The sequence below is a fragment of the Terrapene carolina genome, unplaced genomic scaffold, assembly GCF_002925995.2.
Source record: "Terrapene carolina triunguis isolate 2854851 unplaced genomic scaffold, T_m_triunguis-2.0 Scaffold111, whole genome shotgun sequence".
In the NCBI taxonomy this organism is placed as follows: Eukaryota; Metazoa; Chordata; order Testudines; family Emydidae; genus Terrapene; species Terrapene triunguis.
Window position 1 is genome coordinate 29252857 of NW_020664462.1, and position 26375 is coordinate 29279231.

The 26375-nt window shown below is 38.9% G+C and overlaps 1 protein-coding gene across 1 annotated transcript in view; it reads left to right on the top strand.

Annotated features, from left to right (window-relative positions):
* Nucleotides 1-25066, top strand: part of MPP7 (membrane palmitoylated protein 7) — a 197978-nt gene extending 172912 nt beyond the window's left edge. The window contains exons 12-16 of the mRNA XM_029911622.1: nt 3213-3293; nt 10180-10273; nt 11394-11502; nt 19339-19482; nt 21730-25066. Of these exons, the coding sequence (XP_029767482.1) occupies nt 3213-3293; nt 10180-10273; nt 11394-11502; nt 19339-19482; nt 21730-21909 (608 nt within the window). The 3' untranslated portion in view covers nt 21910-25066. The remainder of the gene's footprint in view (nt 1-3212; nt 3294-10179; nt 10274-11393; nt 11503-19338; nt 19483-21729) is intronic.
* Nucleotides 25067-26375: the final 1309 nt, after the last annotated feature.

A 26375-nucleotide genomic window follows, 5' to 3' on the forward strand; every position in this document is an offset into this window, starting at 1 on the left:
TCATTGTTTGTTGTAGTTACTGAAGCACAAATTAGTGAGGTTTTATCTTAATATCTCTTATGTCATAAGATCTAAAAATGTTACACTTGACAAACATACACAGCCATAGCAATATAGCAACCAACTGTACAACGAAGATGGTAAAGTGAAAGTTTAGCCTCTGAAGCAAATCTCTGTTTCTGCAGATTGTCATGGGAATTTAGCAGTCCAAGCAGTGCAGACAGCACCCCACTTTTTACTGAAAGACACCTTTCTTCCTTACCTCCCAAACAAATACGCTGTATGTAGCTCAACATCTCTGCTTGTGAAGAATGAAAGGCTGAGTTGACCTTGCTGGGTTTTGAACCTGGGTAGGCTTAGTCCAAAGTTTTATACTGAAAATGCCTGGTGTGAGTTTTAGAACATAAGAATGGCCATACTGGATCAGACCAAAGATCCATCTAGCCCAGTATCCTGTCTCCCCACAGTGGCCAGTGCCAGGTGCCCCAGAGGGAACAGAACAGGTAATCATCAAGTGATCCATCCCCTGTCTCCCATTCCCAGCTTCTGGCAAACAGAGGCTAGGGACACCATTAATGGCTATTAGCCATTAATGGCCCTATCCTCCATGAATTTATGTAGTTATTTTTGAACCCTGTTATAAGTTCTAATGATTTGTGGCTCAATCCTGCAAATGCCTATGTCAGTGGGTATGTCTACACTTTGAGCGGGGTGTTTAATTTCCAAATTGAAGAGAGATACCTGTGCTAGTTCTGATCAAGCTAGTGTGCTAAAAATAGTGTGTGGTCATGGCAATGCAAGCAGTGAGAGAGGCTAGCCACCCTGAGTATGTATCTGTCCGAGATGCAATAGGAACATACTCGGGGTGGCTAGCCCATAATGCTGCTCCCATTGCTGCAACTACACTGTATTTTTAGCTCACTGCTTGACCAGAGTTAGCACAAGTATGTCTCCTTGAGCTGGGAATTGCATCATCAACTCAAAGTGTAGACATACTCAGTGACAAACACTCATAAGCACTAGGCATAGCAGTAAGTGTGCTGGATTGGACCTTTAAGTAGAATGATTCAAAATGGGTCAGTAACTGACATGAATGTTCTCATTTTTTTTCTTAAAATTGTTGTCAATAAATAGAATGGATCATTCAGTTTTAGAAAAGTGCATTTGATTGATTGCACCAAAACAAAAACTTCCTGGAATAAACATTACTGGCATTCCACTCAAGAACCTGTTTTGTTTTTTTAATCCTGATGCTTCAGTCCCTTCCTGTTGGGTTTAAATTATTTATTCCCAAGTACATAATTTTTAGACGCATGCCTCTTTCTCAGTTGCGTTAAAATGAAAAGAACATTCAGAGTAGAATTGTGCATTTCACTCAGAAAATTTAGTATAATAAAAATAAGAATAGACAATGTACTCATAATTGCCTGTGCTAATTAAGTATCTGTTCTCTGTGTGTGTCTCTGTTACAATTACAAATGGTTGCAATTGCACAAAGAAAAAAATTACTCTGGAAACTCTGAAAAGTAGCCACAGAAACAGAAGAATCTACAGCTTTCATAGCTGTATTTTATAGTGACACTGAAAATGGTGGGTGGGGATGAGAGACAGAGCTAGTAGTTGGTTTTTTGGTCTGGAAACAGATTGTTCTATGTTTCCAAAGCATCTGTCACACCGTAAGTGAAACCTGAGTTCTTATACGTAAATAGAACTAAAAGCATACCATTGATTTGACAGTATGCAGCAGAGGAAATAACATTTGTGTATAGGGAAGATGTCTTGCTTAAAAAAAAAGTATAAAACAGATTTTTCTACTTCAGTTCTTACTGATCTTTCAGTCTGCTACACTAATTAATCTAACATGTATACAGAATTTTAATTACCTTTCCTATAAAACCTTACTTGCTTAAATAAGTATAATACTAATAATTATAGACAAAATTTAGAAAATACCTAATGCTATTAGCACTATAACACATTACATTTTTCTACAGACATGCACCAGTAGATGCTGCTGTACATTACATTAAATAAACATTTATATATAAACTGATAGTTTGATTTGCAGGCAGGTTAGAAATGGGACTTGAAATGTAGTTGTGTGTTTAACTTATGTAAACATATAAAAAGTTATAAATGCAATAACACTAAGTTTTTACAGAGAGACCATGGTTTTGGAGGGGTAGAAAACTTATGGTCTTCATCTTTGTGTCTTGCTACACATATGAGAGGTGGGTAACTAGTCATTCTTGGTAATTATTACTAGAAGGTTCTAAAGCTTCATTATTAACTCCAGGTACATAATCTTACTAGCAGACTATGGATAGAGGCCCAGAAAGGGCTCCAAGTTTCATTAAAATATGTATCAGGTTGGTACTTAATTTTTTTTACTTTATAAAATGTTCCGAATTATAAAAGCTCAGGGCACATGTACAACTTCTGCTGTAATGTCAAGATCCTGCCCCAAACCCACAAATATCACCTTCATTTTCTGTGGGTTAAACTTCAGATGATTCTCTCTCCTCCAAGTCCTAATCTTGATCACGCACTGAGAAAGCACTGCCACTCCACCATCTGGATCTGATGAAAACAGAGCTGTAGATCATCCATATCCTAGTGATACTAAAATCCAGATCTTCCCCAAAGGTGTCTTGTACAAACTGGATCGGATGAGTGACAGAATGGAACCCTCCATGACAGATCTCTTGGAGCTAATGAAGGATTACCCAAAACCACCCTTTGAGACCTCACAGAGAGATAAAAACAAAACCATTTGAAACCATGATTCCCAGCTAGGATCCATAGGCAGATCAACAAAATTTTGCATATAATATTATCAAAAGTTGCTGACAGACCTAAAAGAACCACTGTGGGTATCTTTCCATCATTTTGTAGGAGATACTCAATGAGATCACTATCTCCATGCCAAAAGCCAAAAACTCCCAACATCAGAGTTGGCTTGACTCTACTTTTTCATTAACATTTCCCAAGAAGAGGAAGGTTAAAGATAGTGATATCTGGCAATTAAATCTTCTGAAATTTGTCTAAACAATACATCCTAGAAGAGGCTGTATCCATGGGCAACTCCAAAAGGTTCAGATTACTAAAAAGCTGAAACCTGTTCTTCTATTGGGTAGTCTCACATTGACCAGTAATAACACCTGAACGCAAGAGAGAACTTCTCTTTCAAAACTATGTAATTTATCTTTCAGGTCCTGTGGGTGTAGGGTTGAATGAACTTAAACGAAAATTGTTGATCAGCAATACCCAGCATTATGGTGTAACAGTGCCACGTAAGTAGAAATGCATTTTGTGAGTCCTCATGCTGTATCAGTTTTTTTTATTCTTATGTTAACCTAAGGTCAACATTGTCAAACATGGATGCATAAACCCATATTTAGGCACCTAAGTTAGTGTCATAAATTTTAAACATCTACATCTGCTGCATCTACATTTTGAATAAACATTGATGAAACCAACTAGAAAATTTTGGCCCAGATTCTGGTGCAGTGCATTTTCAGTATAAATTTGATGCAGTTGATGTCAACAAAGATTTTAGTAAATGAAACTTCCATTTAAAAGCTCCTTAGGAATTGGCATTGTAGTGGTGAAATGTATTCCACCAGCAGTCCAGTTTGAGGGAGCAAAATCTTACAGGGACAATGGGAGAATTCACACAACATGGACCCAATTGTTTCTTGCATATATTCAGAAATTGGTGAGTGGTGATATACAATGGAGAGTTTTCCCAGACTATTAGCTCCCAGAATAGGAAGGGTTTTCTTGTAGAGTAGCATGTTATCTCTGCTCTGATGTAACTGTCAGATAATCATAGGCGATATGACAGATCAAGAGTGATGATAGAAGCAGTTCTGACCTGTAAATATGTCATTCAAATCCCTAATATTTTGGCATTATAAAATGCATGAAGTCTAAAACACCTGAAACCTGTTGGGATCATTGGCACTATTGGAATGTTAAAATCAGTGGTTATAACCTTTTTAGGAAGGATCAAATGGGCAAAAGGGGAAGTAGAGTGGCAGTCTGTCAAAAATGGCATTACCTGTTTCCAAGTCACTGATAAATTGGTAAAAATGATCTTCAGTGCATCTGGATCCATGTCCTAACAGATAAATTAGAAGATGGGGTATTGGTGTCTGCTACAGACCATCAAATCACACCAGGGAAGGGTGGCCAGCACGTCCCTCGGCCCGCGCTGCTTTCCGCAGCCCCCATTGGTCTGGAGCGGCGAACCACGGCCAGTGGGAGGTGTGATCGGCCGAACCTGCAGACGCGGCAGGTAAACAAACCGGCCTGGCCCACCAGGGGCTTTCCCTGAACAAGCGGTGGACCAGCTTTGAGAACCACTGTCTTAGAGCACTGGAGAAGATCCAGAAGACTGGAGGAAAGATAATGTGCCAGTTTTTAAAAATGATAAATAGGATGACCTGGATAATTATGGGCCTGTCAGCTGACATCGATCCCAGGCAAGATGATGGAGTGGCCAATACAGGACTTGATTAATAACAAACTAAAGGAGTGCAATGTAATTAATGCAAATCAGCATGGGTTTATGGAAAATAGATCCTGTCAAACTAAGTTGATATCTTTCTGTGATGAGGTTACAAGTTTGGGGCAATAAAGGTAATATTGCTGATGCAATATTCTTCGACTGCTCTAGGCGTTTGACTTGGTACCACATGACCTTTTTATTAAAAACCTAGAACAATATAAAAATAATATAGCACAGATTAAATGGATTAAAAATGGCTAACTGTTAGGTCTCAAAATGTAATTGTAAGTGAGGAATCATCATTGAGTGTCTCCGTTTCCAGTGGGGTCCCGCAGGAATCAGTACATGGCCCTAGGCTATTTAATATTTTTATCAATGACTTGAAAGGAAACATAAAATTATCACTGATAAAGTCTCCGGATGACACAAAAAATGGGGGATTGGTAAATAATAAAGAAGATAGGTCTCTGATTCAGACCAGTCTGCGTCACTTGATAAACTGGGTGCAAGCAAACAATATGTGTTTTAATATGGCTAACTGGTAAATGGCCTAGTGGATGGGGGGAAGCAGTAGACATGATATATGTTGATTTTCATAAGGCTTTTGACACAGGATCACATGACAGTCTCATAAACAAACGGGGGAAATGCAAACTCGATGAAATTACTATAAAGTGGGTGGTCAGCTGGTTGAAAGACTGTTCTCAGTATAGTTATCAATGGTTCGCTGTCAAACTGGGAGTGCACATCTAGTGGGGTCCTGCAGGGGTCAATCCTGGGTCCATTTGGAGATGACACCAATCTGGGAGAGGTTGCAAGTGCTTTGGAGGACAGGATTAGGATTCAAAATGACCTTGACAAATGGGAGAATTGATCTTGATTCAACAAGATGAAATTCAATAAATATAAGTGCTAAGTACTTCACTTAAGAAGGAAAAATCAAATGCAGATCTACAAAATGGGGAATAACTGACAAGGATCTGCGGGTTATAGTGGATCTCAAATCGAATGTGAAACAACAGTGTGTTGCATTTGTGAAAATAGGTAGTATTCTGGGTTGTATTAATGGAAGTGTTGTATGTAAGACACAGAGGTAATTGTCCCGCTGTATTTGGTACTTCACTGGAGTACTGTGTCCGGTTCTGGGTGCCACACAGTTGGAAAGGTGTACAAATTGGAGAGTGTCTAGAGGAGAGCAACAAAAATGATAAAAGATTTAGAAAACCCAATCCTTGAGGAAATTTTTGTTTTGTTTTTAAAAAGAACATATTTAGTCTTGAGAAAAGAAGACCAAGATGGGACCTGATAAATCTTCAAATATGTTAATTTAATATGTAATAAAGAGGATGGTGATCAATTGTTTTCCATGTCCACTGAAGGTAGGACAAGAAGTTATGTGCTTAATTTGCAGCAAGAGAGATTTAGGTTAGATATTAGGAAAAACTTTCAAATTATAAGGGTAATTGAGCTTTGGAATAGGCTTCCAAGGGAGGTTATGGAATGCCCATCACACAGGTTGGACAAACATGTCAGGGATATGGTCTGGGTTTACTAGGTCCTGCCTCAGACCAGGGGGCTGCACTTGATGACTTTGAGGTCCCTTCCAACTCTACATTTCTATGATTCTATGAAATGTAAACGTATACATCTAGAACAAAGAATGTAGGCCATACTTAGGAAGCAGTGACTGAAAAAGATTTGGTGGTCAAGGTGGATAATCAGCTGAACATGAGCTCCCAGTGTGATATTGCAGCCAAAAGAGTCAATGTGATCCTGGGCGGCATAAATGGGAATCTCATAAAAGGGGTAGAGAGGTTATTTTACCTTTATATTGGATACTGGTGTGACTGCTGCTGGAATACTGTGTGCAGTGTGGTGCCCACAATTCAAGAAGGATGTTGATAAATTGGAGCAGAGCCACAAGAATGATTAAAGGATTAGAAAACATGCCTTATAGTGGCATACTTAAAGAACTCAAACTATTTAGTTAAACAAACAAAGTTAAGGGATGACTTAATTACAGTCTATTAGTATCTACAGGGGAAACAGATATGTAATAATGGGCTCTTCAGTCTAACAGAGAAAGTTATAATATGATCCATAAGAACGGCCATACTGGGACAGACCAAAGGTCCATCTAGCCCAGTATCCTCTCTTCTGACAGTGGCCAATACCAGGTGCCCCAGAGGGAATGAACAGAACAGGTAATCATCAAGTGATCCATCCTCTGTCGCCCATTCCCAGCTTCTGGCAAACAGAAGTTAGGAACACCTGGTTAATAGCCATTGATGGACCTATCCATGAACTTACCTAATTCTTTTTTGAACCCTGTTATAGTCTTGGTCTTCAACATCCTCTGAGAAGGAGTTCCACAGGTTGACTGTGTGTTGTGTGAAATAATACTTCCTTTTGTTTGTTTTAAACGTGCTGCCTATTAATTTCATTTGGTGACCCCTAGTTCTTGTGTTATGAGAAGGAGTAAATAACACTTCCTTATTTACTTTCTCCACACCAGTCATGATTTTATAGACCTCTGTCATACCCCCTTAGTCATCTTTTTTCCAAGCTGAAAAGTCCCAGTCTTATTAATCTCTCCTCATATGGCAGACTCTCCATACCCCTAATCATTTTTGTTGCCCTTTTCTGAACCTTTTCTAATTCCAGTATGTCTTTTTTGAGCTGGGGCAACCATAGCTGCACGCAGTATTCAAGATGTGGGCGTACCATGGATTTATATAGAGGCAATATGATATTTTCTGTCTTATTGTGTATCCCTTTCTTAATGATTCCCAACATTCTGTTCGCTTTTTTGACTGCTGCTGCACATTGAGTGGATGTTTTCAGAGAACTATCACAATGACTCCGAGATCTCTCTTGAGTGGTAACAGCTAATTTAGACCCCATCATGTATAATTGGTATTATGTTTTCCAATGTGCATCACTTTGCATTTATCGACATTGAATTTCATCTGCCATTTTGTTGCCCAGTCACCCAGTTTTGTGATGGCTGGAAGTTGAAGCTAGACGAATTCAAACTGGAATTGAGGTATACATTTTTAACAGTGAGAGTAATTAACCGTTGGAACAACTTACCAAGGGTCGTGGTGGATTCTCCATTATTGACCATTTTAAAATCAAGATTGGATTTTAAAAAAAAAAGATATGCTGTAGAAATTACTTTGGGGAAGTTCTATGGCCTGTGTTATACAGGTAGCCAGACCAGATGATCACAGTGGCCCTTTCTGGCCTTGGAATCTATGGATGAATTGAAATGTTGACTTTTTTCAAATCTGATCAATTAATGTGATTTATAAACACTGGATTCATATTAACACCATCATTGCAATGCTATACTCATGGAACAGTTCATAAGATTGCGGGAGGGGAGGGGGGTGGGGAATGGGGATGGCGACATGGTATTTACCATAAAATAACGCCTTTTAATAAAGTGGGTTTTTGTTTTCAAAACTTGATGTTCATAAGTTAAATAGGGTTTAACTTTGTTCTAAGAATTTCATTTTCATAAAAAATATGTAAAATTGCACTCTTTCAAGCAAGCTACTGTAGCTGTGGCAGCTCTGCACACCCAAAGGCAAAAGCTGTAATCAGTGTACATAAAGATAATGAATTTTAAATAGTAGAATTGTTTTCTCTATTAGTTTTTTTAAATTAATGTAATCTAGAATCCAACATGAAAAATATACTAAATTTTCAGTAAAAATGTATTTGTCATATTTTAAATATTACCTTAATGCCATTCTAAACTGAAGGCTGTGGGAAATGTAGCTGCAAGCTGTAGTGAATTTATTTGCTGTATTCTCCATTCAAGGCCAAGGCTAGTTAAACTTTAGAGAATTTTACAAGAAAAATTCCTATCAGGTGAGTTCTTGGCATTAGACCCTGTGGGATCCCTAGAGTAGACCAGGCTCTTGCAGTTTCAGGCAGTTTTACTACTGCATTAGTGAATCCTGAAAATTAGGTTTAACACTATCATTATGGAACAGCTCTGGCCATTGGGGCTTTATCCATGCTATGACTCCCGCTGATGTTAGCAGTGATAGGGAATTTTTTTAAAAATTCCTTAATACAGACATGGTTGAATTCTGCTTCTATTGTACAATTTCTGTGACATTTATGCAAAGTATTAGCTGTATTCAGATAGCAACTCAATTTATGTACCTCGTTACAGAATGTATCAGTTATCATATTTCCAAAATCAGAAGCAATCTTTTGTGTAAAAATTTAAAAATAAATAAACAAAAGGATTTTCTTTTGTTGTGGCGGATGGACACCTTTCACTGAGAGGCTTCTCCAAATCCACACAGCTTTCCATCTCATTTCCTCCTGGACTTTGCCTCCTACAGTGAGGCTCCTCTAAGAACAAGGGACTCCAGCACCTTATATCCAAGGCATTAACTCAATACTTTCTCTAACCATGTGCATATTCTTAAACGTGTAGATGATATGGGTACGTTTGTAATTGGAAAAATTAATACATTTGTTCTCTAATTCACAAGAGTTGCAAATATTTGTCCCTTCTGTAAATTCATTTAAAAAAAATTGCCCAATGCCTCAGATACTCAACGGATTGATGAACGTGCAATCATCTGCACAAGATTTTTCTCCCCACAAAATTGCTATTTTTCATCAAGCAACTTTGTGTCTCCAGAGTTTTGCTTTTCAATTGCTCATCAAAACTTGAGGGGGAGGGGGTCACTTTCAAGTGACACTTAATAAGTGGAAGTGGGACCAACTTTGAAATGTATTTTTTTATGTTAGCCAAAGAATAAGAATAAGACAAAAATACTTAATATATACTCTGTATGTGCGTCTTTTTCTATATATATGTGAGTTAGTGATAGAGAGTGCATGACAGCGTGGTACAAAGGTTTTATAGGTATGAGTTTGGAATGGTCACATTAGTCATAAGTGAGTGAGTTACACAGGTAATAAAAACCTTCATACCACATCACACCACACCAGACCATTAAGCATTTTGTCCCATTTGTACCTAATTTTAAAGAAAAACTATTACTTGATGCTTGAGAGGAAGTAAAAATAGAATTAAAAAACCCATAATCCATCTAGTCTATTGTGCAAGGCTGTAGATGGGGAGAAAGAGGAATTCCTTTCTGGCCACCAGAGGCAATCAGCTCCTAAAATATGAAATGTAATTTTCCATTATATTACTATCATACCTTACATACTGTAACTGCAAATGTTGTTAATGATCATAACATTATTTGGCTCTCTGATAAATCCAGTCACTAAACGTCATTTGCCTTGATGGTCCCCAGTGCCAGGGAATTCCACAAATTCCTTTTATGATGAATAGTGGCAGAGGGAACGGGATTGTTCTAAATTGCTGCTCATTTAATTTTTCAACAGCCTTATTGTTCCCCCTTTAGTTAACTTTTCCATTAGTAAATAAAATTGATAATCTGTTATTTATGTCCAATGAGGTTTTCTTGTACTTGCTTTAGGCTCAATCCTGTGGCATGCTGAGTGCAGCCTTCAAGATGCTGAGCACACCCAACTCCTTTGGAAGCCAGTGTAAGATAAGAGCAGTCTGCACCACACAGGATTGGGCCCTTTATATTTTTCCTAAAACTGGTTTGTTGTTTTAAAAAAGCTTTTCTTTTTCTTTTTTTTTAATGAAACCACAGACACGACTAGAGCAAGAAGAGGCCAAGAAAATGATGGCGTTGAGTACATTTTCATTTCCAAGCACTTGTTTGAGACAGATGTACAGAATAACAAGTATGTTGAAAAGGTTAACTAGAGCCACAGTCAAAACAATGGTTTCATTGTGAAGTTTTAGTAGTTGGTTCTTTTATGTAGTAATTTAAAATGGGTATAGTCTGCATTGATTTTAAAACATGTTAAAGTATAATGTCTAAACAGTCAGCACTGCAATTTCTGCAGATTGTTGAAACAAAATAAAAGTAATATGAACAGAACATAAACAGTTTTAAACCACCTAATACTTTAAATGCCTGTCCAATGAGCTAAACATACAGAGATTTTGGGGGGGGGGGTGTTGAAGGTGGGGGCCCCTTTTAAATTGGCATTATTTGTCTTACTAATTGATCGTTGCAGCATCAGGAAAGGGGCCCTGGCAGTGCTGCATTTCAAACGTGTGTTTCAATTAATGGTTTTCTATAGTTATATTCCCTTCCAGTACAGGCATTTCCTGTTCAAAAGAACAGGAATCTGGAGAACTAGAGAGAAGCCCCTCCCCTCAAGCACTTCAAAAATTTAAAATCAAATAAAGACAATGGTAGCATCATGCTCCCCAGCAACCTGTAAAATACTGTAAGTTTAATTCCTGCCCTAAGTATTTCAGAGGGCAAAGTATAGTAGACACAAAGCTGTAGGTTTGATTGAAACTTCAAAATGTGCTTTGCTTTTTCTCAAATTGTATTTATATGTTTATAGCACATAGCCAGCCGCCTTGGTTCTGTTAGCACCATCCTAACTGCTCCTCCTATTCAGAGACAGAGAATTCAGATATTCTGTAGCGTGAAATGAAATTTCAGTAGTTTCTATTGTTTAGTTTATCCACTTTTTTACTGCATTGCATTAGTTCTGAAAAAGAGGTGATGGAAAACATTAGTGTGCTGTTGGACTAAAGTACTTTTTCTCTTTAACTGTAATATAAGCAAGTGTTACTGATTTGAAAATGGTAAAATAGAAGGGGTTTTTTTTTTTAGGTTGACATGCTGAAGTACTTGGCAGCATTTCCTTTTATAAAACAGGGTAAAAATCACATGTAGAGTGAAAATATTTCTGCTCATGAATTAAATCTTATTAACCAAATTGATAAGTATTTGCTAAAGAAAAGGGAATGATTCTGATTTTTTTTCACTTTCTACCACAGGTTTATTGAATATGGTGAATATAAAAACAACTACTACGGTACAAGCATAGACTCTGTTCGATCTGTTCTAACTAAAAACAAAGTTTGTTTGTTGGATGTGCAGCCTCATGTAAGTAAGCACCTCTCTTGGCATGGAGTAATTTACTGCATTCCATGTTAGGATTCCGGAAGAAGACTGTTAATAGAGCATTTCTTTTTATTCCATGTTCAATTTATATTCCACCCAATTTCTGGGTATACTTATTGTATAGAGCATTCCTAAAGGGAAATTTCAACACAGATTGGATGGTATTTAATGCAAAAACTAACTGCACTGAAAGCTACACTAACATGAAGAATATTTAATTACTCACAGAATGCTCCAACATTTGTATTCAGTGTTCTGCTGCTCTGGGTTAGAATTTATCTGAAAAACTTGATATTTAAATGCAAAATATTCTTGAGAAAGAGTCCAGTCCTGCAACCCTTACTCACATGAGTAATCCTTTGATTTCAACAAGACTGTTCATGGAAAGGGTTTTATGACAGGTCGTAATGTGAAGAATACATTAAATATACAGTATGCTAATTAACAGATAAATAGAGTAGTATTCTGTAGAGGGAAAGGGCTGCTGTCATCATTTGTGTCTATTTTATGTGCATGTTCCCCTTCCTATTAACCCCCACCCCCAATATTCATTATTGTCTGGGTGCAACTTTAACTTGTGCATTTGAACATTTAAATAAAGTCTGAATGAAATAAATGTATAAAATATGATTTGAAATACATTGTTCAGAACAGATTTTTCCATTTCTTTTGTGTTCACCTTTGACTTGTTTGAGTATTGTTCAAATATCCTGTAGTGCAGCACAAAATTCAGGAGCCAGAAAAATGATTTTCGATGTTAAATGGAAACAGTTGAAGTCTTCCACTTTTCCTGATTTACCCAGTGCACAAGTGCCTGCATGATGAAGCACTCAAGCTGTTGGTTTAAAGAGGGTTCTGTAGGTAATTGGACATGATTATTCCCTGTCTAAATAGCATTTAATGTAAATGTTCAGTGGCGTCACATTAATCGAAATATTATGTCATGTTCCTTATTAGAAAATTGGTGAAAAGAGGCTTTCTGTAGGAAAAGGGGATGGCACAGATATATGCCGGTTGAATAATGGCTTTAGGAAACTGATGTCAGAGTCAAAAACCTAGATCAATAATACTTTTGATGGGTCACCAACAAAAAATGTGCAATTTTGGATTTACTTGCTGAATTGTTGCTATGTGTGCAACATTGCACTTACTGTGAAAACTGCATTAGCTAATATTAACAATTTTTAAATTATCAAAAGGAAATTTTGATCTAGTAGCGTATGGTAAATTATTGTGAACAATTGGCTTTTTTCTAGCTATTAAAATGAGAGAATGTCATTGTCTTCTCATTAGAAAGATCTCAGTTGGAAATATTATACCAAATTCAAATAACTCAGTTTAAGCTTAGGGACATGTGCATTTGGCATTTTGGAGTTTCAACCCTATACTGTACAACTAGCTGCTCCTGCAGCTACTGCTAGGATTGCAGGAGGAGGAAGGTACTTGATACTGTGGCTGCAAGTTATCTGGCAGCAACTTCTTACTGGCCAGCAAGAGCTACACAGAGGAATAAGTTTTAGTTCTTTGAGTATGTCCCCCCTGTGGGTGCTCCACTGTAGGATGTTCAAGCATCTATGTGCTCTCGATCAGAGACTAAAAAGTAGTATTCACGGGCCCGCACCTGTGCAGAGTACCACCTTGTACTTTGAACAAGGGTATGTGGCTTGAGACAGAGCGTTCTGTTGTCAGCTGCATTTAGCTTCCCAGCTTTCACCTTGTGAATCCTTTTTACCCTAATTTCATATTTACTTTATTGTATTTTTTCTTTATTTTTAGTCCATTTACTTTATTTTGCACTCTAGTGCTTGTAGGGAGAGGGAGTGGTTTCCTTCCCTCTTCTTTTCTTAGATCTTTCATTTGTGCTGGAGCACAACTTACGTCCAAAATCCTGGAGTTTAAGACCTCTTAGATATGCCACAGGTCCTCCTGTGATGGACACTCCAGTTATCTGTGGTGTTTGGGGCAGTCCCACAACCTTTCTAAATGCAAGCTTTGTCTGGTTTTCAAAGGCAGATCCAAAAAAAAAGACAGGGAGACTAGACTTAAGCAGCTATTAATGGAACGTGCTCTAGCTCCAGCAGAGTTCGCTTCACCACCCCTTTCCCCCTCTCCCCCACTCCCATTTACATCAGCCTCTACATCATAGGCCACCTCAGCTCACATTGCTGCCTCATCTATGGCCCCAGAGAATAAAAACTCTAAAGAAGAGGAAACATACCTCTCCAAGCAGGGAAGTGAAGAAGCAGGGTAGATCTCCCCATAAAACCCAGTCTTGGGAGATTCTTGTTCCTCTAAGGGTACCATAGAGGTTCCAGCTGAGTCCAGTACTGAGGCATTGGTACCATGAAAGAAGCCATGCTCAGACAACATACCTACCACTAGAGCAACTACTGTGGTGGCACTTCGATACCTTGTGGCTCTGCATTACACACAGGGCTACCATCTATTTCCCAGAACCCGGATCTCATCATATGTCTGAGGTGGGACGTGACCCTACAACCACCTCAGTCCTGCAAGAGCTTCCATCTCACCAGCTGGCATTTCCCCTTCTGATACCAACCCAAATCTCATCTAAAGGCTTTTAGAGCCCTCCACCTCCTTCCAGGTTCCTTTCTTCAGTGGGTTTCAATCTCTGATTAACCTGAGTTTCCAATACTGAGATCTACTGGAGCCACCTGCCCAATGTTGTCCTGACAGCTGCAAGTTGAGACTTGCTTAAGTCTCCAGCCTTCATTACCAGTTAGGGCATTGGGGACTCTCTCTCTCTCTCTCTCTCAGCTCAAGAGAGGACTCATTGACTTGGAAATCTCAGTAAAGTGATCCATCCCAGTATTGTGCTACTGTACTCCATAAGTCCTTTTCATAAATCATAGGGAATCTACCAAACATTGTAGGCCCAGAGACTATAATTATCATTGCGGTCCATTCCCTTATTCTTCTCTCCAGTAAAGTTACTGAGATCCATGGGTCAGTACAGTGACCAATTCTATCATATATCTAAGAAAAAGCACCAGTATCCACCAGTACCATACCAGCTATCAACACCTGCAGACTGACCGGTACTACACATTGCAGTACTATGCACCTCAGAACCTCACACTTCTCCAGTACCAGACTATATACAGAAGGAGCAATAGTCTCAGGCCAAGAAGATCTTGCTTCCCTCTGTAAAGTCCTCTTCATCTCCAGATGACACAATAATGCCAGCACGACTTTCCTACACTGATGATTTCAGAACCATCAGTGAGGTGTTATCTCCTGCACTTTCCCTGTGGCAAACACCTGCCACAATCCCACCAAGCTGTATGCAGGCAGATAAATACTATATCCCACAAAAGGAATGAAACACTTATTTTCCCATCCCAGCCCCAGTTCCCTGCTAGTTGACGCAGCCAATGAAAGAGAGTTGTCAAGCTCATTCTAGGCCTTCTCCATCTGACAAGTAATCCAAGTGGTTGGACTTGGTGGGAAGGAAGAGCTACTCATCAGTCACTCTCCAATTTTATATGGCCAACTACCAGGCCTTGATTGCAAAATACAATCTTAACATACTCCAAATATATACATTTTATTGAGCAACTTGTCACAAGACCAGAAAGATCATTTTCAGTCTATCATTGCTGAAGGACAGTTGGTTGCAAAACCTCCCTACAAGCTACTCAAGATGCTGCTGAAACAGCCTCCGTAAGTCCATGTCACAATGGTGGTCATGAGAAAAACATACTGGCTCCAGTTCTCAGGTCTTCCAGAAGTTCAAAATACCATGGAAGATCTCCCATGCAAAGAGCCGTTCTTCAGTGAAAATACGGACTCTTCTCTCCAGACGCTCAAAAATTCCAGATAAGCATTGCGATCAGTGGGGATTTATGTGCCTGCAACAAAAAAGTGCTTTAGTAGATCCCAAACCACTCAAGATTGAGACCATTCCAGTACCATCAGCACACTTTCTCTAAGCTTCAGGAGCCCTTACGGAGAAAACCCAAAGCACAAAAACACAGGCCACACACCCCTACTTTTACTCTATCAGCTCCTGCTTCTAAGAGGCACTTTTGATACCTTGGTCAAGGGCATCAAGCAATCCTTTCCACTCCGAATCAGCTGTTGTGCGACTACCCCCTCTTTGGAGATTGACTGTCCCACTACTTAGCCTGGGAATTTCTTACCTCAGACAAGTAGATATTAGAGAATGTCAAAGTGGGTTACTCTATCCACTTCCTTTTCATCCCTCTTTCCAATCCTCTCCCCGTCCTCCTTCATGGACCCTTCTCACGAGGAACTCCTAAGTCAAGAAGTTTATTCTCTTCTCCTGTGAACAATAGAACTGGTTCTACCAGAGTTCATCGGAAGAAGGTTCTGTTCCAATTACGTCCTTGTTCTCAAGAAAGATGAAGGATGGAGACCAACCGTTGCGCTCAGGATCTTGAACAATTGCGTCCTAGCATAACACTTCAGAATGGTGACACTAGCTACCATAATCCCATCCTTCGACCCAGAAGACTGGTTCATGGCCCTTGACCTAGAGGATGCTTACTTCCATGTAGCTATCCACCCTTCCCACAAGCGCTTCCTATGTTTTGTAATAGGTGTGGATCACTGTCATTATCGAGTTCTCCCCTTTGGACTCTCTGCGGCCCCAAGGGCGTTCACAAAGATTCTGTCAGTGGTAGTGACTTGGCTCTGCCAGTGGGGAATATCAGCATTCCCATACTTGGACAGCTGGCTTCTCAGAGGCTAATCACCCCAAGAGGTCCAGTCGGCAATGTCCAGGTCATAACACTATTCCAATCTTTAGGCCCATGTATCAGCCACAAGAAATCCGTGCTAACTTCAGTACAGAAAATAGACTTTATAGAAGCTACTGTACACGCCAAACAGCAAGAGCGATTGGAGAGAGATTCTCCAAAGAGAGATTCTCTACCCTATCCCATCTAATCTCAACATTACAATTCAGCCCACAAATAACCTAAGGATTTGCCTACAGATGTTGGGCCACATGTCGGTCACCACATATGTGATTCCCCGTACAAGGATGCACCTCAGTTGCCTCCAGACATGACTAAGAGTAGTGTATACCCCAGTCAGACAATCTTCTCCAGACACATGTCAATGTCTCAGGAAAGTACTCTCTTATATGGTGGAAAGACCCGTGGAAGATCTCTGTTTGAACCCCATTCATACATCCAGCATCTTTGAAGACCCTCATAACAGATGTGTCTGTTATGGTGGGAAGCTCACCTACAGGGAGACAAAGCACAGGGCAAGTGGTCAGCATAGGAATTGGCACTACATATCAATATCGTGGAGCTAAGAACAGTAGATATGCTTGCCAACTTTTCCTCTAGGCCATATGAGGTCACCCAATCAGAGTAATGCTGCACAACAGGGCAGTGATTTATTACATCAACCGCCAGGGTTCAGCAAGATTCCAGTCCTTATGTGCAGTATCACTAAAGTTGTGGAACTGGTGCATTTCTCATCAGATAGAAATCAGCAGTCTATCTGCTAGGCCTCCACAATGTAATTGCAAACTGCTTAAGCAGACACTTCTGCCAAAATCATAAATGGGAGCTCAAAAACTCTGTCTTCCAGAGCATCTTCCTGACCTGAGGTATACCAGGGTAGATCTCTTCGCCAATACAAACAATGCAAAATGTTGTCTATTCGGCTCCAAGGGAGGTTATGGTCACAACTCTCCTAGGGATGCCCTAATAACACCATGTCCCCGTACCCTTCTTTATGCTTACCCACCTATACCGCTAGCCCTAAAGACCTCCCTCAAGCTGTGCTGAGAAGGAGAAAGAGCTATCATCATAGCACCTGCTTGGCCAAGACAGGTGTGGTGCTCAAACCTCATCCACCTCTCAGGGTTAACACCATTCAGGCTTCCTATCGTGAAGGACCTCTTGACATAAAACTCAGGGACCTTCATTCTTCCCAACTCCTCCTCCCTGAATCTGAGAGCATGGCTCCTCAGCATGGAGTTAACCTTTTCAGGTAGAGTTCAGTCAGTTCTCTTATCCAGTAGAAAGCCCAGTACTCTCAAGACTTATCTCCAAAAGTGGAAACATTTCCAATCCTGCTGCTTCCTCCCATCTTCTCAAGCCTTGGAATTTCCATTTTCCAAGACCTTGGACTACCTATTGGAATTAAAAACAAAGAGTCTCTGATGAACTCTTTCAGGGTACATCTGACCATTCACTCATCCAGGGCTTTTCAGTCTCTGCCCACTCTACAGCAGTCAGATTTCTCAAGGGTCTATACAACCTCTTTCCTCCCGTTTGATACCTGGCTCCCCAATGGGACCTCAGACTGGTTCTAATCATCCTAAGGAAACACCCCTTTTAACCAATGGCTACCCGCTCCCTCCAGACTTTGTTCCTAATTGCCATCACCTCAGCAAGATGAATGGGGAAGCCAGGAGCACTCATGACTGACCTACCATACACCACCTTTTACAAAGACAAAAGTTATACTAAGTCCCCTCCTCAGAATATAACATAACTAGGCGACTGACCTGCTAGTGTTCTACCCAAAACCTCATGCCTCCACAGAGGAATCAAGTCTTCATTCACTGGAAGTCAGAAGGGCCCTTACCTTCTATCTGGATAGGACTAAAACCTTCTGGACCTCTTCCAGGCTATTTGTAATGTTTGCGGAAAGGATGAAGGGCCAACTGATTTCCACACAAAGGCTGTCTAAGTGGGTTTCAGGTTGCATCTTGACCTGCTATGAAAATGCAAGTGTGCAGGGATGGTGTCCCTAGCCTCTATTTGCTAGAAGCTGGGAATGGGTAATAAGGAATGGATTACTTGATGATTTTCTGTTCATTCCCTCTGGGGCACCTGGCATTGGCAACTCTCGGAAGACAGGATACTCTGCTAGATGGACCTTTGGTCTGACCCAGTATGGCCGTTCTTATACAGACCCCTCATAGAATAACAGCACATTCGACTAGACCTCAGTTCATATCTATAGGTCTACTGAGGGACGTTCCCATCATAGAAATCAGCAGGACTGCTACATGGTCTTCTACACATACATTTGCCAAGCATTACACCATCTGACCAGCTTGCAGAGGTGACACCATCTTTAGTGATTCAGTCCTCCAAACTATCCTAGACTTTTCATCTCAGCACCCACCTCCTTGATGAGTTACTGCTTGGGAATTTCCTATGGTAGAGCACCTATAAGGACAAAACCTCTCAAAGAACTCAAGTTACTGTAAGGTAAGTAACCTCTCCCTTAATAGGCAACAATCATCTGATCCTCCTGTGAAGCATAAACAGCAGCACAGAATAAACTCAGTGAGTCTTAAAGGTTTGAGGAGAATCAATGGTTGTCCTCTTATCACAGTGCCCTTTTGCTCTTGGGCTGCAGAAAGCCTTTTCTATTATCTTTGGAATGTGGCAATAGGAAGTCGTACCCTTCCTAGAATCAACTATTAAACAATCTGCTACTCCTCCCTGGTGCATCAACTAAAAACCCTTTTGTCCAACTTAATTTTTCTAATTACTAACACCACCACTGTGGATGGCCCATAACAGTGCATTGGCTTTACTTCTGCCAGACTGATCAGATTTACCAACACTGGCAACGTTCGTTGAAATCAAAATTTTTCTTGCCATTCAAGTAGCAATAGGCGATGCAAAGAATAAATGCTGTTTAAGAAAGTAGGATGCTAATGAATGAAATGTATATTTCAAGAGATGCTTTATAGTTTTAGTGTCATAGCAGAGGCTTCTTTTGTTGTTGCAAACTCCAGAGCAAGGAATGAATTCAAACCCTGTTACTAATTAATTATAATTTTCCCCTTCTCAGACAGTGAAGCATTTAAGAACATTAGAATTTAAACCATTTGTGATATTTATAAAGCCTCCATCACTTGAGCGTTTGAGAGAGACCAGAAAAAATGCCAAGATTATTTCAAGCAAAGATGAAAAAGTGGCTGCAAAACCCTTCACAGTAAGTATGTTTAGAATCCGTAAGAATATGAGATACAGTCAAGAGTTTTTGTAACTGTTTATCTTGCAGATGAGGTCGCTGAATGCCTTTAGAACTTAATGGAACTTGTGCCTCAAAACATTTAAGTGTGTGTATGTCTATGTATACATATTATTTGTGTTTGGGTAAATTGCATGCCCGGTCTCTTTGGTGCCATAAGCCTAGTAGGGTGATTTAATTGCGTGTTTCACTTCTGCAGAGCTACATTGGACTTTCTGAGCTTCTTATTTCATTTCATGCTCATTTCACTCAGGCAAAAAATTATTTTTTAGAGGAAATAATGCTATTGTCTTCAACATAAATAATACTGTTACAGTGTTAAGAAAAATCAGAAGGGTTTTTTACGAAGGTACATTGGGTTTTCTTTAATTTAGATATTACTGTGACCCAGAAACCTCTTGGTGCTAACAAGCAGAGGGGGTGCATAGCATTTTACAGGGGTCAGATGTATACATATTAAGTGTACCAAAGGGTGGCATGTGAGATCTCTACCAAGAGCCTACTAGTTGTCATAATCATTGCAAAATGTATGTAATGGACAGTGTTTAAGGAATTAGGAATCTGTACTTAAAATTATGTTCTTAACTTACGCGAGTTAAGGCAAGTCACCAGAAAGTGATAAACATGCTCCTGTCAGGTAGGAGGGAAGAGATGCTTCCCTCTCTCTGGCTGGTCATATGTGTATTGTCTGCTTCACAATCTAGGTTTATTTACAGACTGAGCCCAATGCTAATCAAGAGATAGTAAAAAATTGACAAGAAACAGGCACCCAGGAAAAAAACAACCAGCAGGGGCATCTGTCTATGAGAAAAGATAACGGATTGGAGTGGGGGGTATAATTGGGGGTACAGAGAGACACTCAGGATCTTTTCCACTGAGAAGGCAATCTGACCGTGTGACTTGTCTCATGAATGGAAGATCATAGCCAAACCTGGCTGTAATATGCTGGTAGGATTTTGAGTGAGCTTTTGTTCTACAAGACATGACAGTAACTAGTTCAATAAGTCTAGGTTCTAGAGTTCATGTTATATTTTTATTTTATATGTTACCATTTGTTTCCAATTTTTTACTTGCTATCATTGGGCTCTCTACTCTTTGTTAAATATACTTTTGCTTGTTTTCACCATAAACATATGCAAGTGCTGCATGTTAAGTGGAGCTGTGATCTTAAGGTGTAACTGGTAAGGTCGGGGAGGTACTGTTCCTTTGGAAGCAGCAAATCTCTGAATTCTGAGTGTGTCCAGTGGACCAGGAGCTGGACACTTTAGGGCAGTGGTTCTCAAACTATTGTACTGGTGACCCCTTTCACATAGCAAGCCTCTGAGTCAACCCCCCTTATAAATTAAAAACACTTTTTTATACATTTAACACTGTTATAAATGCTGGAAGCAAAGCAGGGTTTAGGGTGGAGGCTGACAGCTCCCGACCCCCAGTTTGAGAACCCCTGCTTTAGGGGGATGCTCAGGGGTTGGTGTGTGCCTATCTCTAATCTGCAGAGGGACAACAGAGCCTGGGCACAATGGGAGTGCTTGTGTTTCTCACGGCCAGTGGAGTTAGGGAGCTGACCCCCAGCAAGCACAGACAAGGCTTCCTCATACTAAGGGCAAGTGATAGCAAGATGCCTGACAACCCTGGGGTACCTCGGGAAGAGTCACAGTTACTGTTGTTTTTTACTTCTGTTTAAAAAATAATTATCCAAACAAACCAAACAAAAAAACAAAACAAAAACTTCTACACGTGTATGTATAGAGAAAAATAGAAAACATGTTAAAGGTACATTTGAAAAAGTAAAGCCCCTGCTCAAATAAATCCCTTGCTAATAGCAACCGGAGACTTAGGTAATGCAGTTGTTAGTGCACCATTAATGTAAACAGCTAAAAATATTTTTCCACTGGCATTTCTACCACAGAAATTTCTCTGTAATTATCAATTAGTGGCTAATTACACTGCTATAAGGGAAAAGAGGAAAGAATTGCCTTGTCAGGCCAAACCTAGTTGTGAAAATATTCACAGAGAATTAATTTGAAATGATGGTTTCTGAAAAGTTCATGGTCAGTGGCACAATTTCCATCTACTGGCTTAACTGAATATATGAAATAAACTGAATATATGAAATTAAATAAAACAGTCCATGTAAATTTGCATTTGACACTGATGTGAATTGATTCAATTGTACTTTTGACTGACTTCTTATACTGATTTTCTTAGGAAGAAGATTTTCAAGAAATGATTAAATCTGCACAGATGATGGAAAGCCAATACGGCCATCTCTTTGACAAAGTTATAGTCAACGATGACCTCACCACAGCTTACAATGAGTTGAAAGCAACATTTGACAAATTGGAAACAGAGACCTTTTGGGTTCCAGTCAGCTGGTTGCATTCATAACACTATAAATAAGGAATATAAATGATGATAGTTCATAATCTTTTTAATAAAGTGCATGGCTGGAACTCAATTAGTTGCCATTTAATTGGTGTGAGGGTTTTCTAACTTTGGCAAACTGACATGTAGTTAAGGACTTGGTGTAATTGGAATGCAGGTCTTCTTTTTCTGTATCTTAAACCATCCTGTTCAGAATTTGGGGACAATAAAATCACATTGAATCCAAGTCTTATCAGATGCAATATACTGAGCTAGTAGTGCACCCAAAACTACTAAACGCCTTGTTACTGTTTACATATAAATCTCCAAGTTGAGTTTTGTTAATGGAGGGGTAGCACAGATACTAATTAATACTGAATGCTGTGGTGATCTCAAACATAGCTACTGCCATATAAAGTTGCACATGAGCACTTGGAGGTTATTGTACTTTAACTAAGAGAGCTTAAGAGAACTAAAACAGGCAAAAATGACAAATATTTCTCTGGTTAGGAAGGACATCAGAGTTTTACCTGGGTTAAGTATCAAGAGGGGTTGTTTTACTTTCTTAAAAGTGTGAGCTTTATCTTATGTGTACAGAGTGATCCTAGTGTTCATTTGTATTTAAATTTTTCACCAAAAGAGAGAAGTAAAGTATTCAGTGGCTTACTTGTAAAATGCGCTGTAAAAGAGCTACAGTTGTCTGCTGCTACTGTTCTGCTGTGAGTATGCAGGTCTTGAAACTCTTTGCATGCATGCTTTGCAGCACAACAACTTGGGAATATTTATCTGAATAAGGGAAAATATAGGTTATTTAAATGTATATAATTTAAAAAATCTTTGTGAGTTAATCTTCTATAAGATCAGAGGTATATTGGCATGAATAGCTATGTAGTAGTAAGGGTGTGTGGGGGTTTTGTTTTTGTTTTATTTTACTTTAAATCAACTTCAGACATTTCTAGTGTTCTTTAAAATACTTTTAACTTATTAGCAGATAATTATTAGGGAAAATCTTTGAGATTTGAGTAAGCAGTTGCAGTGCATGAATTGCTTTTATTAAAAAATACATAGCAATATTTGTTTTGAAAAATATGTAATGTCAAAATGCACTGTTTTAGATATGAAAGCTTTTCTTTGAGTTTAAACTTGTAAACTTCACTACAAAAAAAATTATTCATCTTTAACACTGCCCAGATACATTTGAAACCTGATAGCTTTCTGTGTAATAGAATAAGCAAATATATGGTAAATCATGTATATTTAACGTAGGTAACCTCGCATTTTTCTTGATTTACTACTGATATGCAGCAAGTGAGTACACACGTAATGAAAGAGTAAAGCATGTGTACTAATTGTGCAAGTGAATTTGTAATATAGATGCAGTGTGTGAATGAACTTGCTAACTTAGATCATCACATCTGTAGCATTCAAACAGGAAGCACAGTTATTTTATGTTAGCATAAAGAAAAAAGAACTCAGTGAAACTTATATTTGTGAACGGGTTGGAAAAGGATATGAAGTTTTTGAATTTCTCATCAGCGTGATCATTTCTAAATAACAGGTTAGTAGGTGCCTGTAATTAGAAACACCATCTTTGTAAGTTAAATCAACATTCCATGTAAATATTTTAGTTTATATGCTGATAAAGCCATCAGCTCTGGGCAGTTGTATCCTAAATGCATATTTGGCCTTGGGGTCATTGAATTTGGTTTAAAATTAGGTGAAACAATTGAAATAGAGCAACAACAAAAAATTAGGAGTTTTTGAATGTTTGTACTGGAATTATTGACATATATTATATCTCACTATTGACACGTATACTGTAGTTGAACAGCCTAATGTAACTTCAAACATATCTGTCAGATTTCACTATTTTTTCTGGTGGACTTAAGGTTGTTTGTAACATAAATAACATCTCAGTGATTTATATTAATTGCATGAAAATCACAGTCATAGTGTGGGCTGGAGAAATGTTCTCTATTTTTTAATTATTCAAAATGTAATTATTTTTACAGGGAATGTTCTTCAGCAAATCACTAGAGTCCTACACCTGCAAGATGCTGAGTGCCCTCACTTTCTTTTGCAGACAGCAATAGCTGAGGGTGCTCTGCACCTCTCAGGATCTGGTCCTTTTATATCAGGGGAGAGTCAGTCTTATTAAACAATATGCTAATACTGCTAGTAAACTGAAGCGCATCAGACCACTATTGTACTATATCTTTTAAATAAGGGAACTGTTTTTGCCCTTTGGGAAACAGACCCTGTAATGGTCTGAAAGCCCTGTTAGAAACAGAGGGGTCCTGGCTGCCCTGCAGCCTTATTGCCGGCGCTGTAGTGTCCTTTTGAAACAATTTTAAGACTTATTCCCATGTTGGTAGGGTCTAGGAGGGCCTCATACAATATGCTTACTTTGTGGGGTGATAGACTGAAAGCTCCACAACACTTTGTTCCTTTTACAGAGAGACTTGCTTTCTGATCCTCTGTGTGGCAATGGCAATATTTAACACAGGGTGGTCACATACCTATTTCCTAGCAAGAAGATAATTTAATTGTTCTGGTAGTGAGAGAACAAGGACAAATGAAACCATGTATACACACAGCAAACAAAAGGAATAGAGTGTGGGGAAATCTTTAAGCTCCTAGAAATAAGTTTGTAATGAGTTATTAGAAAGGAGAATGGGACAGCCCATTCCAGTAAATCTCTCTTTAAAAACTAGCATTATTGCAGTGTGTTCTCACCAAGAAAAGTAGAGGCTTCTATATATGGTACTAGGTCAAGACAAAAAATGTTTTAGCTTGACAATTTTATTAATTGGACAACAGCATGCTCATTTTACTGAATTACAAACCCACTTCTTGATAAATTTCCTCCATTACAATAAAAATAATGTATTGTATGTTTCTGACTTGTAAGGTTTTATGGATAAAGGTGACAAAACATGTCTTAAATATTATGCATATTCAGTTTGTGCTGTTTGGTTTTTAGATAATTGAAGGTTTTTACATCCAAGTACAGATATTTTTATTGTATTTTTGCTGTTTTCCATAGTAAAACAAATGTTAACATTTTATACTATTGTATCTAGCTCTATACTTGAAGTTGCCATCAATTCAGACATTGATGTCATGCCTGAAATCTCATTTTACCTTCTTATGCAGAACAATAAATTATTGATATAATCGATCATTGAATATGGGTGGTTTTTTTTTCAACCTGAACGGGATAGTTTACTGTGTAACTCATAAGAATGACTTAAACGATAAAACATTTATCTAATAATCTGTCTCTTATAGCTCTTCATCCTAAATGCAGCCATTAAAACAATAACTTTTAAATGAATACCATGGAAAAAGGACTAAAACCCTTCATTTATCAATGCTGTTGTTGACATTTTCTCTCAACAGACTTTTTCCCCTCTTTGCCCCTTCCCAAAAATTAACTCTCCTCTTTCGGACAGTAAAAGTAGGAAGGAAGTACAGCATAAGGACAATGGGCCAAATGCAGAGGTGGTATGCAAGGTGTGATACAGGTAAGGTACACACCCATACTAGGTGTAATAGAGTCTAAGGGCACGTCTTCACTACCCGCCGGATCGGCGGGTAGCAATCGGTCTATCGGGGATCGACTTATCGCGTCTAGTGAAGACGCAATAAAATCGATCCCTGATCGCTCTGCCGTCGACTCCGGAAATCCACCGCGGCAAGAGGCGGCAGCGGAGTCGACGGCGGCGCGGCAGCGGTCGACTTGCCGCCGTCCTCACAGCCAGGTAAGTCGACCTAAAATACGCCACTTCAGCTACGCTATTCACGTAGCTGAAGTTGCGTATCTTAGCTCGACCCCCCCGCTGTAGTGTAGACCTAGCCTAAGTGAGTGTCAAAGCTGGTGTACTTTTCATGCTGTAATATGGGGATGTATAAAGAGAAGAGTGTAGAAGGAAAAGCAACTAACAGGAAGGTATAAGTTTAATTAAGCCATACCATTGCTAAGTTTAGACTGAGTTACAGTGGCAGGTAATTTATATCACCTTACATGTCACTCAGATTCATAGTTTAAATAAAATCTAAAATATAGCTTTGAAATCCCAACTACTATAGTGATTTCTCAGGAGCAATAAGATAGATTTTTGTCTATTTCAATGTTGAAAGTCTTTTGTACTTGCTAGTTGACTGGTTTACTTTCTAGCAAATGAGATCGATAGTAATGTTATCACAACAGGAGCTCTGATTGAAAAACAACTGAAAATAGATTGAAGAAATAAATTCTTTTCTTCAAGAGGATACCTTATAAATTTCCAGATTATATAATTTAAATGTTTTTTTGGAAATTAGATTTTTATGTCTTGTTACATTAAATAGCACAATACAACTGAGACAGAATGGAGTTGTGGAAAGGTGAATACTTTTTTTTAACAAGTATCTGCATCTGAAAAAAACAGCCATACTGATTACTTTTTATAACCAAATTACAAATCAGATTGGTTTCTCAGAAAATT